The sequence below is a fragment of the Drosophila busckii genome, chromosome 3R (genome assembly GCF_011750605.1).
Source record: "Drosophila busckii strain San Diego stock center, stock number 13000-0081.31 chromosome 3R, ASM1175060v1, whole genome shotgun sequence".
Taxonomy (NCBI): Eukaryota; Metazoa; Arthropoda; class Insecta; order Diptera; family Drosophilidae; genus Drosophila; species Drosophila busckii.
The window spans coordinates 20,048,489-20,063,683 of NC_046607.1; the positions used below are offsets into that span (position 1 = coordinate 20,048,489).

General features: G+C 42.3%; 9 protein-coding genes across 9 annotated transcripts; 3 read left to right on the plus strand and 6 right to left on the minus strand.

The window, feature by feature from the left end:
* Positions 1–98: 98 nt before the first annotated feature.
* LOC108601427 (chymotrypsin-2-like) lies at positions 99–677 on the minus strand. The gene has a single exon (XM_017989325.1). The coding sequence runs from the start codon at positions 675–677 to the stop codon at positions 99–101; it is 579 nt and encodes a 192-aa protein (XP_017844814.1).
* A 657-nt stretch (positions 678–1,334) lies between these two features.
* On the minus strand, positions 1,335–2,251 carry LOC108601428 (chymotrypsin-2). The gene has a single exon (XM_017989326.1). It carries the CDS (start codon positions 2,249–2,251, stop codon positions 1,403–1,405), a length of 849 nt encoding a protein of 282 aa, XP_017844815.1. The 3' UTR covers positions 1,335–1,402.
* A 622-nt stretch (positions 2,252–2,873) lies between these two features.
* Positions 2,874–3,908, minus strand: LOC108604092 (chymotrypsin-1). The gene has a single exon (XM_017993374.2). It carries the CDS (start codon positions 3,864–3,866, stop codon positions 3,048–3,050), a length of 819 nt encoding a protein of 272 aa, XP_017848863.1. The 5' UTR covers positions 3,867–3,908; the 3' UTR covers positions 2,874–3,047.
* A 256-nt stretch (positions 3,909–4,164) lies between these two features.
* Positions 4,165–5,371, minus strand: LOC108604095 (chymotrypsin-2). The gene is made up of 2 exons (XM_017993376.1): positions 5,173–5,371; positions 4,165–4,852 (listed from the first exon to the last, which is right to left on the minus strand). The coding sequence occupies exons 1-2, from the start codon at positions 5,358–5,360 to the stop codon at positions 4,228–4,230; spliced, it is 813 nt and encodes a 270-aa protein (XP_017848865.1). The 5' UTR covers positions 5,361–5,371; the 3' UTR covers positions 4,165–4,227.
* Positions 5,372–5,485: 114 nt separating this feature from the next.
* LOC108604091 (chymotrypsin-2) lies at positions 5,486–6,406 on the minus strand. The gene has a single exon (XM_017993373.1). The coding sequence runs from the start codon at positions 6,400–6,402 to the stop codon at positions 5,569–5,571; it is 834 nt and encodes a 277-aa protein (XP_017848862.1). The 5' UTR covers positions 6,403–6,406; the 3' UTR covers positions 5,486–5,568.
* Positions 6,407–6,871: 465 nt separating this feature from the next.
* Positions 6,872–7,737, plus strand: LOC108604094 (chymotrypsin-1). Its single transcript, XM_017993375.1, has one exon. The coding sequence runs from the start codon at positions 6,890–6,892 to the stop codon at positions 7,706–7,708; it is 819 nt and encodes a 272-aa protein (XP_017848864.1). The 5' UTR covers positions 6,872–6,889; the 3' UTR covers positions 7,709–7,737.
* Positions 7,738–8,362: 625 nt separating this feature from the next.
* LOC108602189 (chymotrypsin-1) lies at positions 8,363–9,294 on the plus strand. The gene has a single exon (XM_017990235.2). The coding sequence runs from the start codon at positions 8,380–8,382 to the stop codon at positions 9,244–9,246; it is 867 nt and encodes a 288-aa protein (XP_017845724.1). The 5' UTR covers positions 8,363–8,379; the 3' UTR covers positions 9,247–9,294.
* Positions 9,295–9,492: 198 nt separating this feature from the next.
* Positions 9,493–10,302, minus strand: LOC108602386 (chymotrypsin-2). The gene has a single exon (XM_017990496.1). It carries the CDS (start codon positions 10,292–10,294, stop codon positions 9,524–9,526), a length of 771 nt encoding a protein of 256 aa, XP_017845985.1. The 5' UTR covers positions 10,295–10,302; the 3' UTR covers positions 9,493–9,523.
* A 175-nt stretch (positions 10,303–10,477) lies between these two features.
* LOC108602497 (chymotrypsin-2) lies at positions 10,478–11,266 on the plus strand. The gene has a single exon (XM_017990625.1). It carries the CDS (start codon positions 10,478–10,480, stop codon positions 11,264–11,266), a length of 789 nt encoding a protein of 262 aa, XP_017846114.1.
* Positions 11,267–15,195: the final 3,929 nt, after the last annotated feature.

Consider the following 15,195-nt stretch of genomic DNA (forward strand, 5'->3'; position numbering starts at 1 on the left):
TTAACATAATATTACTTTGCTATTCATACTTTATTATTTTCATCAATCGATATAAAAAATGAGCAATCATAACTCTGTTCACTAATCCCGCGCCAAGCTTAGAGATCAACTTCCAGTATATAAAAATTGTCTAACGTGGGGCAGGCGTTGCCGCATCCCAAGAGCTTGGTGCGTATAAGATCCTCATAGCTATAGCTAAGCGTTATAATGTAGGGCTCGCCATTGGCGCACTTGGGTCCATAGTTAGTAATGCCTACGAGCTTATTGTTCTGCACTACTGGAGCGCCCGCCTCAAAGTCGCAAAAGTTATCATCCTCTGGGATTTTCACACACATGTAAGCCCAATTAAAGTCTGACTTTAATAAATGCCTGCATTTCTTTCTAGGCAAAGTCTCCAGCGTTAGCGTGCGCAGCTTGCGCTGCACCGAGCGATCCAACTCACGCCAATTCCAATCCGTTATGGTAACGCTGCCCTCGATGTCGTGATCCCATTTGTAGCGTTCTATCGGCTGCACTTGCGCATTAAACTCTATGTTCAATTTGGTGCGTATTAAGCAAATATTCTGCGGCTTCTTTGCTTTATCAAACAGCAAATGCTCCACTTTATAAAACACATCATAGTAGTTTTTAGTATTATTCAATGCCTTTTGCTCAAAAACCAAATCTTCCGGTCCCATAACTAATCTTAGTTTGGGCGCAGGTATAGCTTGGGTACAGGACGCTGCTGTAATTATCCAATTTTTGTCAATTAATGCGCCGCTGCATAGAAAACGCATGGAAGTTTTATTTATATGGTAGTAAATCGCCACCTGATAGCGCGTTGAACTGAGATCTGCCAATTTATCACCAGCTTTGAAATCTTGATCAGAATCCGCCCACGTTACGCTTAATAGGCAAAGAAAAGCGAGTATGATATTCAGTGCCATTTGTAATTGTCGCTGCTTTAGAACTAAATGTAAACTGAAGGCTATAGCTATTTATTGCTATAAGTTAATGCAACTAATGCTGCCTGCAAATTTTAATTCGTTGCAGTTGGCTTAGAGATTATTATTGATTGGACATACAGCAATTTGCTTGCTTCTTTAAACGGACAAATTGTATTGAGAACATTAAGAGCATTCGCGAGTATAACTAGGCATGCTTCAAAGCAACTAAATATTGGACAAAACAGTCCAATCCGATTTGATTTAACAGTGTGAGTTTGTTTGGATTAGCCTTCATAGCTTGGCTTGCACTAAGTAAACGTGTTTGCTTCTAAACTTTTAATTTATTTATTTATTGTACGCAAATGCTTAAAACAATTTAAGTAGAGTAATCCGCAAGTTTTACTTATGCTAAAATCATCATATATGTATTATATTAAGTTTTTCTATTTGATGAGAAAGCCTTTCAAGCTTTGCTCTCAATGGCAATGCGCCTTGCCATTGTCTGCCATTTTGTCCTTCAGCAAATCCTCCACTTCATCATTATCCGTTTCAAACAAACTCATGTGTGTGCGTATAAAGTCATGATAATAGGCTATGCTTGCACTAGCATCTGGTTTGCCCTTGGCGCAGGGCATGCCCCAATTAACCAAAGCAACCAGCTTCCCGTCATGCACCAGCGGACCACCAGAATCTCCATGACAAGCGCCACGCCCTTTATCATTGTAGGTGCAAACATGTCCAATGTCCACATTGCTGCTGTTCGCATGCGCTTCCCGGCACTGCTCAAAGGGCACATACTCCACCTGCAGCTTCTGCAGCTTGGCGGGCACTTCACCGCCCAAGGAGAGCGTGCCCCAGCCTGTGAGCAGCAGCCAATCTCCAGCTGCAAGCGGCGTATGACTCAACTCCACGGGCTGTGTGGCATTGTTAAAGACAATGGACTCATTGAGATGCAGCAGCGCAATGTCATTGCGATAGCGACGCGGCTCATAGTCGCAGTGCTCCAGTATTCTGTCCACATAGTAGTACTTGGAGACGTTCTGCTGTAGGTCCTGTGTGCCTGTGAGCACACGAAAGGCGCTTGGCGACTTGCCGTGTATGCAATGCGCAGCTGTAAGCAGCCATTGCTCAGCTATGATGGCACCACCGCAAGAGTGGAGACCACTCTTGGCGCCCTGCAATGAGATTTGATACGGCGCCATGCCCTCGCTGGCATCCTCGCCGCCCACAATGCGCTGTGTAGTGTGCTGCGGTGGATAAAGCGGCTGCTGCTCCACGCCAGCAGCAGTAGCAACTAAAGCTAAACTTAACGCCAATGCCAGCATTTTGAGCTGTGCTTGCCACTTGGCATTCTTGTGGCTTTTTATGCCATTGAGTTTGGTTTGTTTGCCATGCCTGTCACGCAAATTTGCTTTATCTGCTTGTGGGGTAGCACTGATAGATACTCCATGTGGAGAGCTGACTGATAACTGGGCGGCATTTAAAAACAAATAAGCTAAAGTGCCCTTCAACAAATCAAAGAACAGTTGGCCAACTAGCTAGGAAATGCTTGCTAATTTTATATATGACTCAGCTGTTTAATTAATCGCCTAGCAAAGCGAAAGATACGCTAGTTTTCATAGTAAAGCTATCAGCTGTGTGAATTTTTGGATTTATGTCAAAAGCTACGCTATCAGTTCGGTTTAAGTGGAAAATTTGTAGCAATGAGTAAACTTTAAACTAACAGCTGCCTTTAGTTTAATATGGTAACGAAATCCGCTGGACCCACAGATCAGCTGCTAATGCAGTTGGAGCTATTTTCACTGAGTTCCAGCTGAATACAAAGTTAAAGCTCCCGAAGCTTTTTGATATTTGCCAATTCCCAAGCAAGGCTACTTACTGATAAATTTTTGCAACCAACTACTGAAGACTTTGTATCCAAAAACAAACAAATAAAAACATAAACAGTTTATTAATGTGCAGGCAGCTTGTATTTATTATTAGAGTTCATAAATTAAACGATAAAAAGTATACGGTCTATATATAGTATAAGTAGATATAATTATAAATTGTTCGGTGTGGCTTTTGTTGTTTGTGCTTTTGTTTGTTCGCGCTGGCTTGCTGACTTATCTAGCGAGTCAGTTAACAGGCAACACCCTGTGGTGTCATCATCTTTGTTATCCAATCACGATAATATGCAACAGAAGCAAAGACATCTGGAACACCCAAGGCGCAGGCTTCGCCCCAGTTGACAACACCCACAAGCGTTTGATTTGCATCCACCAGCGGACCACCTGAATCTCCATTGCAAGAGCCCTCGCCTTCTTTGGTGAGCGTGCAAATGTGTCCATCACCCAGCCAGTCGGAATTGCGCACCTTGGACGCGCAGCTGCTGTGCGCCAAATACTTTAGCTCAATCTCCTGCAACTGCGTGACATGACGTCCCCAAGCCTTGATGGCGCCCCAGCCTGTAAGCTTGAGCTTGTCGCCTGTCTGCATTTTATTCTGCGTAGCCAACTGAATGGGCTGAGTGCGCGCATTATAAACAATCGGCGTTTTAGTGTGTATGAGTGCTACATCATTATGATACATTGGCTTATTATGCTGACAATGTATCTTGGCGTAGTCCACCTCGTACACCGCGCCAGGCTTGGTGTAATCATTGCTGCCAGTCACAATTAGCAGATACTTTGTGGGCCACTCCAGGCAGTGAGCTGCAGTCAATATCCATTCGTTAGCAATGATGCTGCCGCCGCAGACATGTTCGTCAAAGGTGTTCATAATGGACACCTGGTAGGGTGCACCGCCCGCTGCTGCATCCGCGCCGCCCACAACGCGCGTTTCCGGCTGCTGCGCCGCTTGCTGATGAAGTTTTGCACGCAATTTTTGCACTAAATCAATTTCACGTGCTGCACTTTGCGCTACAATTAGTGTGCATATTAAAAGTGTTAGAAACTTCATGTTTTTTTTTTATTTAATGCTTAGTACACGTCGCAGTGACTTTCGTTTTTGAATTGTTGAAATTCTTAGCGCTGCTTTTGCTTTTATAGTGCGAATTGCGCTTATCAAGGCTTTGAATACGACGCGCCTCGCGGTTTCGATAACGTTACGTATTTCGCTATAACTTGATAAAGACATTACCATAGCCAATACGCTATAAAAGTGAATTTGTCTAAAGTGAATAAGTCCACTGAGCAGCAGTCAACAAATTACTCATACGCCATGTTTAGCGCACTTTGAACAGCAGACAGCCAAACAATTGCAAAGCTTTAATTTATTTTCGTTTATTTTATGATAACAGATCAGCCAGACGTCTGGCACTTTATTCTATAGCACAGCCATTGATTGTGGCTAAAATCCAATCGTAGTAGAAACTCACACGCGCGAAGACATCGGGAAAGCCACGCGCACAGGGCACGCCAAAGTTGACAATGCCCACCAGCTCGCCAGCTTCATTTATCAGTGGTCCACCCTGATCTCCCATGCAGGCGCCAGTTCCCTGCTTGCCCACAGCACACAAGTGTCCCACATCCAAGCTCTCCGTTCCTTGATAAGTTGCATTGCAATGCGCATTGTTCACATAGGCGAGCTGCAGTTGCTTCAAATTGTAAACATAGTCGCCATCGTCCTCCTCTATGCCCCAGCCCGTCAAGGTGAGTTTCTCGCCCTCCTTCAGCGTATTTAGAGCAGCTAGTGTTATATTCTGTGTGACGTCATCGTAGGCCACCAGCGTTTCGAGCTTAAGCAGCGCAATGTCATTATGATACAAAGGCTGATCGAACTTGCAGTGCATTATGATCTCCTCTACTTTATACTGCCAAGCAGGTCCTGCCCAGTCATTGGTGCTCATCACCACCTTCATGTCGCGCTTGCGCAGACCGCCCATGCAGCTGGCGGCAGTAAGTATATATTGATCATGTATAATGGCTCCGCCGCAAATGTGATTGCTGCAAGAGAAAAAGATATAAAGTTGATTAAATGATTCATCGTAGTAAGCAAACTTACAATTATAATCTAATCTACAATGCTAACATTAAAGTTCAGCTACATAAACTTTTTATCACTATTAACTGGTATTTATAAAATATTGAAACACAAATTGTTAAACTTGCCAGCAGCTACAGATAATTTTAGAATAATTTAATTAGCTTTGCTTGTTCAATTTGTAAACAAAATAAACTAAAAACCAATTTATGATTTAAATATATTTTGTCGTTTCAATAATTTGCGTTTGTAAATTAATATTAATTACTAATATTGTCTATACCCAAAATAATTTTGTATGGAAACCATGTAAGGAGCTTTGCCCACAGGAATTTCATTGCCGCCTATAATGCGACTGCTGGCCTTGAACTTTGCTGCGGGCAGAGGATCAAATCTGCGCTGCTCTTGAGCCTGCGCGCAGGACAGCAAAGCCAGCAATAGGCAGAGCAACACGCCCAGACGTTGAGACATTTTACGCGCACAGTTGGAATCAAACTAACTTGGCGCTGCAGTTAAGGCCAAGCAGCTAGACCACAACTTTGGATATTAATGAGCGGCCATAAAGCAATAACAATCAAATTAAAAAGCAAATGTACTCGAGTTTAGATAAAACAAATCGTTCAATATTTATTGCAGCATAAACAAATCAAAAGTCTATAAAGCAAATAATTTCAGCTGTTTAACCCAAGGCATAGCCGTTAATGGTGCTGCGTATCCAGTCGTGATAAAAGGCAACGCGGCTATAGACGTCTGGAAAGCCTCGGCCGCAGGGCACGCCCCAGTTTCCAATGCCCACCAGCTGACCTTGAGCATTGATAAGCGGAGCACCCGCATCGCTGTAGCACATGCCTTGTCCCTGCGGCAGCTGCACGCACACATGACCCTCGTCCACATTCTCAGTGTTGCCTAGAGCGCGACGACATGCAGGCACGTCCAAGTAGCTGCCGCTTGCCTGCATTAATGGTACCGATATGCTGCCTTCTTCTTCAACAGCGCCCCAGCCAGCAAAGTTTAGCGGCTCCTGCAGCTGCAGTTCATCCAGCGCAGCCAGTGGCAGCTTCTTGATGTAATCATTGTACTCCACGTCAGTAGTCAAGTGTATGAGTGCTATGTCATTGTGATAAAGCGGCTTATCGTAGTTGCAATGCACGTAGATCTTGTCCGCATAGTAGCCCACAGCGCTGAGGTTCCAGCTGGCTGTAGTGCCCGCCAGCAGCAGCAAATTCGGTGCACGCAGTCCGGACAAACAGCTGCCTGCTGTGAGTACCCAACGATCGTCGATGATGCTGCCACTGCAGAAGGGAAAGCCAAATCGATTTTGTATGCTTACAATGCCAGGCCAATCGCCCAGAGCTGCCTCATTGCCGCCCACAATGCGTGCACTGAAGCTCTGCTGCTGCGGCAGCGCTGCCAGCGTTGACGCTGACGCAGATCGTAGTCCATCGACGCTGTGCGTAACCGCGAGCAGCTGCAGCAGGCAGAGCGTGAGCAGAAGACTTAGCAATGTTCTCATTGTATTGCGACGCAATTGAAACTAAATTCACTAAACTAAATTAGCCTGGCATTACCCACATTGGGAACAGCGCTAATCAGCGAACTTGTTACGATAAGTTTTAACCACTGAGATTTGCCTAAGGAAAAGTTATGTAGCAGACACTGGCAGACATAAGTATGCTGACAAAAACAGTTATAACAATCTCAAGTGCTAAGCAATAAATTGAGAATAATCAAGCAAATATTAATGTAACTAGTGTATTAAATATTTTCTCAAAATTTAATGTTCATATTTCTTGGCATATAGCTGCATACTTATGCCCACTACTGTAATTTATGATGCCTCCAATTAATGCACATTTTGCCGTCTTCATAAATATTTTGTAGCCAAAGCTTTGGTCAAGCGATAAAATTCCCCCCAATATAAAAAAAAGCTTCATAGCTGCGTCGAGCTATAGAACAAATTCTTATAGCTATAGTTATTAATTGCAGCTCTAAACCGAATCATGTGTGGGAAACGCAATGCGTATTTTTGCCTTTGTGCACTGCTCTTGCTGCTGCTGCTGGGAAACTCCATTGACGTCACGCTGGCCAAGCGTTTGCCCCATAAACAGTTTGAGCAACGCATTGTGGGTGGCCAGGAGGCAGCAGAGGGCGCGGCACCTTATCAGGTATCCATACAAACGAGCTGGCAAACGCATTTCTGTGGTGGCGCCATCATTGCCGATCGCTGGATACTTACCGCCGGCCATTGTGCCAATGATTTTCCAGTGGAGGAGCTGCGCATCATCGTGGGCACCAATGAGCGACTGCAGCCGGGCCAGGTGTTGCATGTAAAGCAGGCGCTGATTCATAAGCTATATGATATACCTCAAGAGTATGCCAATGATATAGGCCTGCTGCAGCTGAATGATTCCATAATCTTTAATGAGCGCACCCGCGCTATAGAATTGGGCTCTGAACAGCCGCCAGATGGCGCCATTGTAACGCTAACCGGCTGGGGTGCACCTGGACTCAATTTGCCTGTTATGGAACGTTTGCAAACGCTGAATCTAAATGTCTTGGCGCATGAGAAGTGCCTAGCAGCTTGGGCAGATGACGATGATGAAGTGGATATTGGTCATCTTTGCACGTTTACTAAGCGTGGTGAGGGCGCTTGTAACGGCGACTCTGGTGGTCCAGTTACCTGGCAAGGCAAGATCGTGGGCGTCGTAAATTGGGGCGCTGCCTGCGCTGTGGGCAAACCAGATATGCACGCCAATACTGTTTACTACCAAGACTGGATACGCCGCACCATGTCTGGCTGCAAGCAGCGCGTTAATTAAATGTTACAATAAAACTATAAAAATATAAAAAAGCAACTGCAATTGTTTAACTGCTTTACTGTTTATTTATTAACAATGCAAAGTAAAGTCCATTAGACCATGACTATGTTTTAGCTTTATGAGCGCTTTATATTTGCAGCTAATTTATAACTAGATAAAATAAATATAGAGTTGTTAGAATTTTGTTTAAGATAGCGTATGCTTGGATATATAAAATATTTTATTATTACTTTTTTAGCATTGCAAAATGTAATTTTGATGCTTGAAATTCAAATTTAGCCTAGACACATGTTAGGGCTTGTGTTAGCCTGGACACCATCCAGCAGCCTTCGCTTTCGCACAAAAGTATGCACTGTAATTTTTAACTTTTGTGGCTTATAGTTTAAATTATTTAAAATAAGCTATATTATATTAAAATAATAACAATTTTAATTGTTGCTATTCCCTAAAGCATATAAACCATACACATTTATCGAACTCTGTCGTTTTTATTAGCTTGTAGATATTAATTGGTGCTACAAAATTCTAATCAAAATCTTTATGACTGTCGATACAAGTTTAGATAAAAACAAATACTAAATCACTTACTGCTTTGCCAATAACCCTGAGTATAAAAGCAAATCACATATATAGGGACTGCTTAATGCGCGCGTACAGATTGAAGCTTCAACATGTGGGTGCTGCGCTTGAGTTTTGTGGCAGTTTTGCTGCTGCTGCTGCTTAATTTAACAAATGCCAAACGTTTAGCGAAGCCCAGTGCTGAGAAGTTGGAGCAGCTGGCCAGGATACACAAACTATATGGCAATCGTGTGGTGAACGGCATGGACGCAGAGCCGGGCCAGGCGCCCTATCAAGTGTCGATGCAGGGCATGTTTGGTGATCATATGTGTGGTGGCGCTATAATTGGCGATAAATGGGTGCTGACTGCAGCGCATTGTGTGTATGGATACAATCCTCCCTATTTACGCATCATTACGGGCACGCTGGAGTGGGCTAAGCGTGCGGCTATTTACTTTGTGGAGGAGTATTGGGTACACTGCAACTATAACTCACCAGATTATAACAACGATATAGCGTTAATAATGCTGAACGATACAATTAAATTTAATGAGTACACTCAGCCCATTGCCTTGCCGGATGAGCCTTTGGTCAATGGCAGCAAGTTGCTGCTAACCGGCTGGGGCTCCACCTCTTATGGCGGTGAGACGCCCGATCAGCTGCAACAGGCATCGCTTACATACGTTGACTATCAAACTTGTCAGGAAATAATGGAAGGTGATGAAAGCAATGGAGTTGGACACATCTGCACGCTGACGGATGAAGGACAAGGCGCATGTCATGGCGATTCTGGCGGTCCAGTGGCGGCCAATGGCTATTTGTACGGACTGGTCAATTGGGGTTATCCTTGCGCCATTGGCTATCCAGACAGCTATGCTAGTGTATACTTCTATCGCGATTGGATACGACGTACTATGGCTCAGGATGATAATAGCTGCAAGAGCTGTCACTGCTATGCCAGCAATTATCCTTGGGCGTAAAAAACGAAATAAATATTTAAAATAAAATTAGAACATTGTTGAAATTTACTTTATTTATTAAAATTTTATTTTATGCTTAATATTGAAGACAAAGCTATTGAGAGTTTAAGTTAGCAGTTCTACCCAAAAGAAAAGAACATTTTATATCAATATTTTATTTAGAATTGTTTTGCTTAATTGTATGAGACACAATCGAAATGCATACAAATGAAAGTTTAATAATATTTGTTATGAAAAATGCTTTGTACTTTGTTTTTTTTATTTTCGAAAACTTTATTTAATTGCCACACTTGCTATTGCCGCTCATCGTTCTGCGTATCCAGTCCAGAAAATAATAAACATTGGCCTGCACATCCGGCAGACCTTTGGCGCAAGGATATCCCCAGTTGACCAGACCAACCAGCCGTCCATTACTCACTAGCGGACCACCCGAATCCCCATGACAGCCACCAGCGCCCTCCTTGGAATAAGTGCAGATGTGTCCTACGCCCAAGCTTTTGGTATGATTAAATATATCCATGCAGTCAGCTAAGTTAACAAAGCGCATGCTCAGCTTTTGCAGCTGCTTGATGGACTCGCCGTTTGGCTCACGCGCACCCCAACCCGTCAGGACAATCTCTGCTGGCTCCTGCAGCGGCGCAACAGGCAAGTCAATGGGTTGCGTCAAGGCATTGAAGGTGATGTTCTGCTGCAGTTTGAGCAGCGCTATATCATTATGCATATCGGGCTTGTCGTATGAGCCATGCACAAAGATTTGAGCTGTATGATGCACTGCGCCTGGCTGCTCGTACTGATTAGTGCCAACTATAACAATAACACGCTCCGGTGGAAAGTGCGCTACACAATGTGCTGCAGTAATAATCCACTGAGCATTTAGTATAGCGCCACCACAGTTATGTGCAGCCAGCTCATACTGCAGCGAGACCTGATAAGGCGCAAAGCCCACTTCAGCAGTTTCGCCACCTACAATGCGATTATCAAAATGTCCACGATCCTGTCGCTTGGCCAAGCAGCTGCCCAGCAGCAGCAGCAAGTAGAAAAGTTGCATGTTGCAGCAGCGACTAACTAGCGTTAACTAAATACAAATAGAAATGCTGAGCATACAAAAGCAAATTGATAAGCTATATGACCAACATGGCGTATGCTTTATTACGCTGATAAAAGTGCGTTAGGCAGTCACAACATTATAAAACTTTTAGTCTACACTTTCAAGTCAACAGTTTGCTGCCAAATGTTGCTGCCAAGTGTTTGGCTTTTGGCTGCTTTGTGCCTGGCGCAAGGTGAAATAGTGTTGGCCATTGTTGGCGGTCAGAATGCAGCGGCAGGTGAAACGCCCTATCAGGCATCGCTGCAAACTTTGACGGGCAGTCATTTGTGTGGCGGCGCTATCATAGCTGAGACTTGGATATTAACGGCTGCACACTGCGTTGCCGGCTGGCCAGAAGATCGACTACAAGTAGCAGTAGGCAGTCTGCGCTATACGGAGCCAGGCGCTGTGCAACAAGTGGCAGCTATATATGTGCATCCCTACTACGACCAGCCCAAATATCAAAATGATATAGCGCTGCTGCAGCTGAATCAAAGCATTGTCTACAACGAACTGACGCAGGCAGTGCCGCTTGCTCAGGAGTCTTGGCCTGCGGGCAGCAAGGATTTGATTTTCAGCGGCTGGGGCAGACAATCTGCAAGTGGCACGTATCCAACATTGCTGCAACTCATGCAGCAGACACACATAGACTTGCAGCAGTGCGCTGAGCGTTTGTCTGACTATCCAGATGTGCAGCTGGGCGTGAATCAGCTTTGCGTCTTTCGAGAACTCAACATTGGCGCTTGTCACGGCGATACAGGCGGCCCTTTAGTTTATCAGGGTAAGCTTGTGGGCATACTCAACTTTTTGGTGCCCTGTGCACAGGGTGTGCCGGACATATTCATGAATGTGCGCTACTACAGAGATTGGATTAGACAAGTGCGCAGCGGCAACAACAAATGTGCGCAAGTGCGGCAGCAAATTATTAACTAAAATTATAAAATATATAAAATATATATAGCAAATTCTTTGTTTTACGCATATGACGCGCACTGACTCACTTTGTGCCTGACATTTTGATTTATGTCAATGTCTTTTAGCTGCGGACACGTGTCGAAGACCGCTGCTCTAATTAAAGACAGGTAGTTCCCAGACTAAGCACTGACTAGTCAGCGCTGCGCTGTCACATAGCAAACATGTCAGTCACATGGAAAATGCTGAAAAACATATATGTATGTATGTTCGAAAATATTTGCCGTAGCTCTCTCCGTGTCTTTGAAAACAAGTCCAAGGCGTTTGCTCTCACTTTGGCATGTGTGGGATGCTTGGGCAGGCAGATTTTCGAAAATATTTTTCAGTTGCTGCATTGACTTCGAAGTGTGCGGTGTTTTGTGTGCCCAGCAGCTGCGTTCGCACAGCATACGCGACGTATACGCAATATAGCGCGCATAGCTTAATATTCAACTCAAAGTGACATAATTACTCAATCTGTGCATAAAACAAAGTATTTCCTCAAATAATGCTCAAGTATGTGCAGCGAATTTTCCATTTTCAGACAAATTGCGCGACAAAATCTCTAGAGAACACGCACTCGCAAAACTGCGATGAATAATACGCCATAAATATATATATACGGCCCGAGACGAGTGTATTTGTGGATTTTATGCAAGCAGACGAATGTGAAAAAAGCAAATATTTCATTTCTTTGAATTTTTTTCAAGTCTTGGGCATTTTTGTTGCTCTTATTTTTCCATCAACGTGCCACTAAGTGCGCCTTGGCTGGAGTAAAAATTGATTCAACTTGCGTGAATTGTGTGCCAGATGTTTTAGTTTCTAATTGGCCTAATTTAGAAACTTTTCGTTACACCTGCTTGGCAAGCAGGCAAGCAAACAAGCAAGTGTTGTAATGTGTTTGAGTGTAAAATCAAAATATTTATAAAATTTATTACGAAACAGCTCAACAGTGTATAAAGTAGTGCGTTGCCTTTGCACGTGCACAAATTGTCAACGCGGCGTATGCGCAACATCAGCAGCTGCTGTGAACAAAACTTAACAATCGTTAAACTGTATCATAAATTATTAAAACTAATACAAATAAAATAAGTTTAAACAAGCACACAAGCAGCAGCAGCAGCAACTGTTGCCAACATGAAGATTTTCCACACAATATTTATTTAAACGGAAAATGAAATAAAAATAAATCGAAATACGCTTGTACTTGAGCCCACTGAACTTTAGTTTATATGATTTGTGCGCGCTAATTAGCAATAAACAAATGGCAATTTTGATAAAACAAAAACAGCTTTGCTGATAATATCCAAGCGCGCTGCTTTTAACTAACAAATAGCATTATTTAAACAAACATTGTCAAAGCTTTTGAACTCACGCATATAAACAACAGCAATTTATTAGTTTATTGGTACCGCCAAGAATATCTTAGTCATGGCCTAAGACATAACACGCCGCCGAGCATGCAAAAAATTTAAATCATAATTTAAACATTTTTTATGCATTTATTTAACAATTCTTTAATGAGTCACGCGACTGACGAAACCTGACAATAGAAACTTGGCAAACGTTTGCTATTGACCACAAATGAAGCATAGCCGCTTTCAATTGTATTTGCAACAGCAACAGCAACAACATTGAGTGTGCTATAAATAAAAGAACAACAAAATCAGCTGCTCACAAAAATCTCTGTATAGTGTCGTTAGTTGGGGGGAGCGTAAGAATATCATAAACTGGCGCTGCCAAATGTGGCGTCGTTGCTGAGAGTCAAGAGTGCAGTCGACGTCGGCGGCGACTGCAATGCAAACGTCACCAGCAATAACAAAACACAACACAAAACATGCAGCAAAATAAATATTGAAGAATTTATATATTGAACAGTGATGGGCACTCAAATAGAGCTGCTTTATTAACTTTGAAAAGACTTTAAAATTTGATTATTATAAAATTCAAAAACGTGCCAGAAATTAAAGAAAATTTATTCGCTTCATAAAAACAAAATTTCACAATATTTTCACGCTCTTTGAAAGTTTGATATATAGTTTTTTTTTAAATAATTTTAAATTAATATTTTGGCTCGTAAAATTTTTAATTTTAGATTTGCTCTAAAGCTGCAAATGGGCCGTAAAATAAAATATTTACCTAAGCTCATAAACCGAGCATTTGGCCAACTACTGTATCTATGCAAATAGACTCGACTGTAAAAATGTTGAAAAATAATAATAAAGAAATTTTGTGCTTTGCGGGGCTCGCATAAAAACATTGAGCAAGGAGGCGAACACAACTCAGTCGAACTGAGAAATTGCCGCGACCAGAACATTAAAGATTACAACGACGCGACACGGTGACAAACAAACAGTTTTGTGCCTCTCGAGAAACCCAAAGTCAAGCAGTAGCCCATTGAACAAATCAAACGTGAAGAGCTTAAGCAACGCGCGCATCATTTTGCAATAAATAATTGCATTGTTTTTAGTGCCATTGTGTAATTGTTAACACCGCTTGTGATCAGTATTAAAAATATAGTATTAGCAAACAAACTCTCAGCAAAATGGCGGCGCGCAAAGTGAGTTTTTGGTAACTATGGCATCTCGCTCAGTCTCAGCCTCAGCGTCAGGTGTACTTTGCTCACCTGTCGCCCACACACAAGGCATTTTCTATGCATAATTTCACACACTATTTTCCATTGCAATGTAAAGGCGTGTATACTATATTTAAACCAATGGAGGACATGTGGTTTGCATTACCTTCTTTTTATTTTTCATAAAAACAACATATTTTGTCAATTTATTTTTAGCGAACGCAGCCAATTTTCTTTTGGGCACTGTATGTGTGTGTGTGTGTGTGTTTTGGGTGTTGTTGCTTTTAGTAGCAAATAAATTAAAATTAATTAAAATGGAAGTGAAAATTTATTTAGCATTTCATTACGTGCGCTGAATCATGCCTTAGCCGTTGCGAGGAAAACGAGAAAACTAGACGAGGCAAGTGGCGCCTCACGTTTTGGCTTTCAGCTCATTGCCACTTACTGCTTGCCGCCTTATTTGAGTTGCACTGCATCAATTTATTACCATATAAGGGAGGCCGGCTTTAAGGCCAGACGTCTCTGCTTTAAATGGACAAACCACAGTAGCTCTCCCTTGTGGCCTGCGGCGAAGGTTTAGGATCATTAAACTGTACCAAGCTGTAACACAGCTGATCTTGATTAATTTATCTAAAATTAACAAGATCTCCTAACCATATTGAGAAGGTCATTCCGCTGTCAACATCATCTGTTTCGCTCACTCAAGTGTCATTCTGTTTACATTTGTATCTGACTTGTGGCACAAAGAGAGGCGCGCCGCATTCGGCAACGGGGCGCATTAAAAAGGCATTGCCAAAAGCAATCCGCAAATATGCCAAGTATTTTGACTAAATTTATTTGTTGTTTGCTTTTGTAGGAGTTAAATGCATGATGAATCATTTATACCGATTGGATATGCAAATGGAATGTGCTCAGAATGATGACGACATTTTGATTAAGCAGCAATATAGCATGTCGAATAAAACGTATGAGCTTTTAGGAGGGGTTTTCTTTATTTATTTATTTCTTAAATATAAGTTGCGTTATCTGACTTTCTTGCGGAAAAAAAATATACTTTAAATAATTATTCCACTTTTTGCATTGTTTAACACAAGCCTGAAGCTTAAACTTAACTTGCTTAACAAATATTAATGCTGATATCGTCCGAGCTAATAAAATGCTGATGCTTAACAAACGTAAATTAAATAAGATATTTATATCAACAACGTGAATTTAATTTACAGTTTCATTTATAATAAAAGCAAGCACTCATAAGTTTATTTTAAATGTAACTTTTAGTTATTCAAAACAGCTGCTTGCCATTTAAATGAACAAGTGCATTGAAAACAAAAGCCGG

Excerpts from the sequence above, each read along its gene's own strand:
- LOC108604094 (XM_017993375.1), top strand. The coding sequence starts at position 6,890 with ATGTGTGGGAAACGCAATGCGTATTTTTGCCTTTGTGCACTGCTCTTG.
- LOC108604092 (XM_017993374.2), bottom strand. The coding sequence starts at position 3,866 with ATGAAGTTTCTAACACTTTTAATATGCACACTAATTGTAGCGCAAAGT.
- LOC108602189 (XM_017990235.2), top strand. The coding sequence starts at position 8,380 with ATGTGGGTGCTGCGCTTGAGTTTTGTGGCAGTTTTGCTGCTGCTGCTG.
- LOC108604091 (XM_017993373.1), bottom strand. The coding sequence starts at position 6,402 with ATGAGAACATTGCTAAGTCTTCTGCTCACGCTCTGCCTGCTGCAGCTG.
- LOC108601428 (XM_017989326.1), bottom strand. The coding sequence starts at position 2,251 with ATGCTGGCATTGGCGTTAAGTTTAGCTTTAGTTGCTACTGCTGCTGGC.
- LOC108602386 (XM_017990496.1), bottom strand. The coding sequence starts at position 10,294 with ATGCAACTTTTCTACTTGCTGCTGCTGCTGGGCAGCTGCTTGGCCAAG.
- LOC108602497 (XM_017990625.1), top strand. The coding sequence starts at position 10,478 with ATGTTGCTGCCAAGTGTTTGGCTTTTGGCTGCTTTGTGCCTGGCGCAA.
- LOC108601427 (XM_017989325.1), bottom strand. The coding sequence starts at position 677 with ATGGGACCGGAAGATTTGGTTTTTGAGCAAAAGGCATTGAATAATACT.
- LOC108604095 (XM_017993376.1), bottom strand. The coding sequence starts at position 5,360 with ATGTCTCAACGTCTGGGCGTGTTGCTCTGCCTATTGCTGGCTTTGCTG. Across the intron at positions 4,853-5,172 it reads TCCATACAAAATTATTTTGG|CAATCACATTTGCGGCGGAG; the intron begins GTATAGACAATA and ends TTTCTCTTGCAG.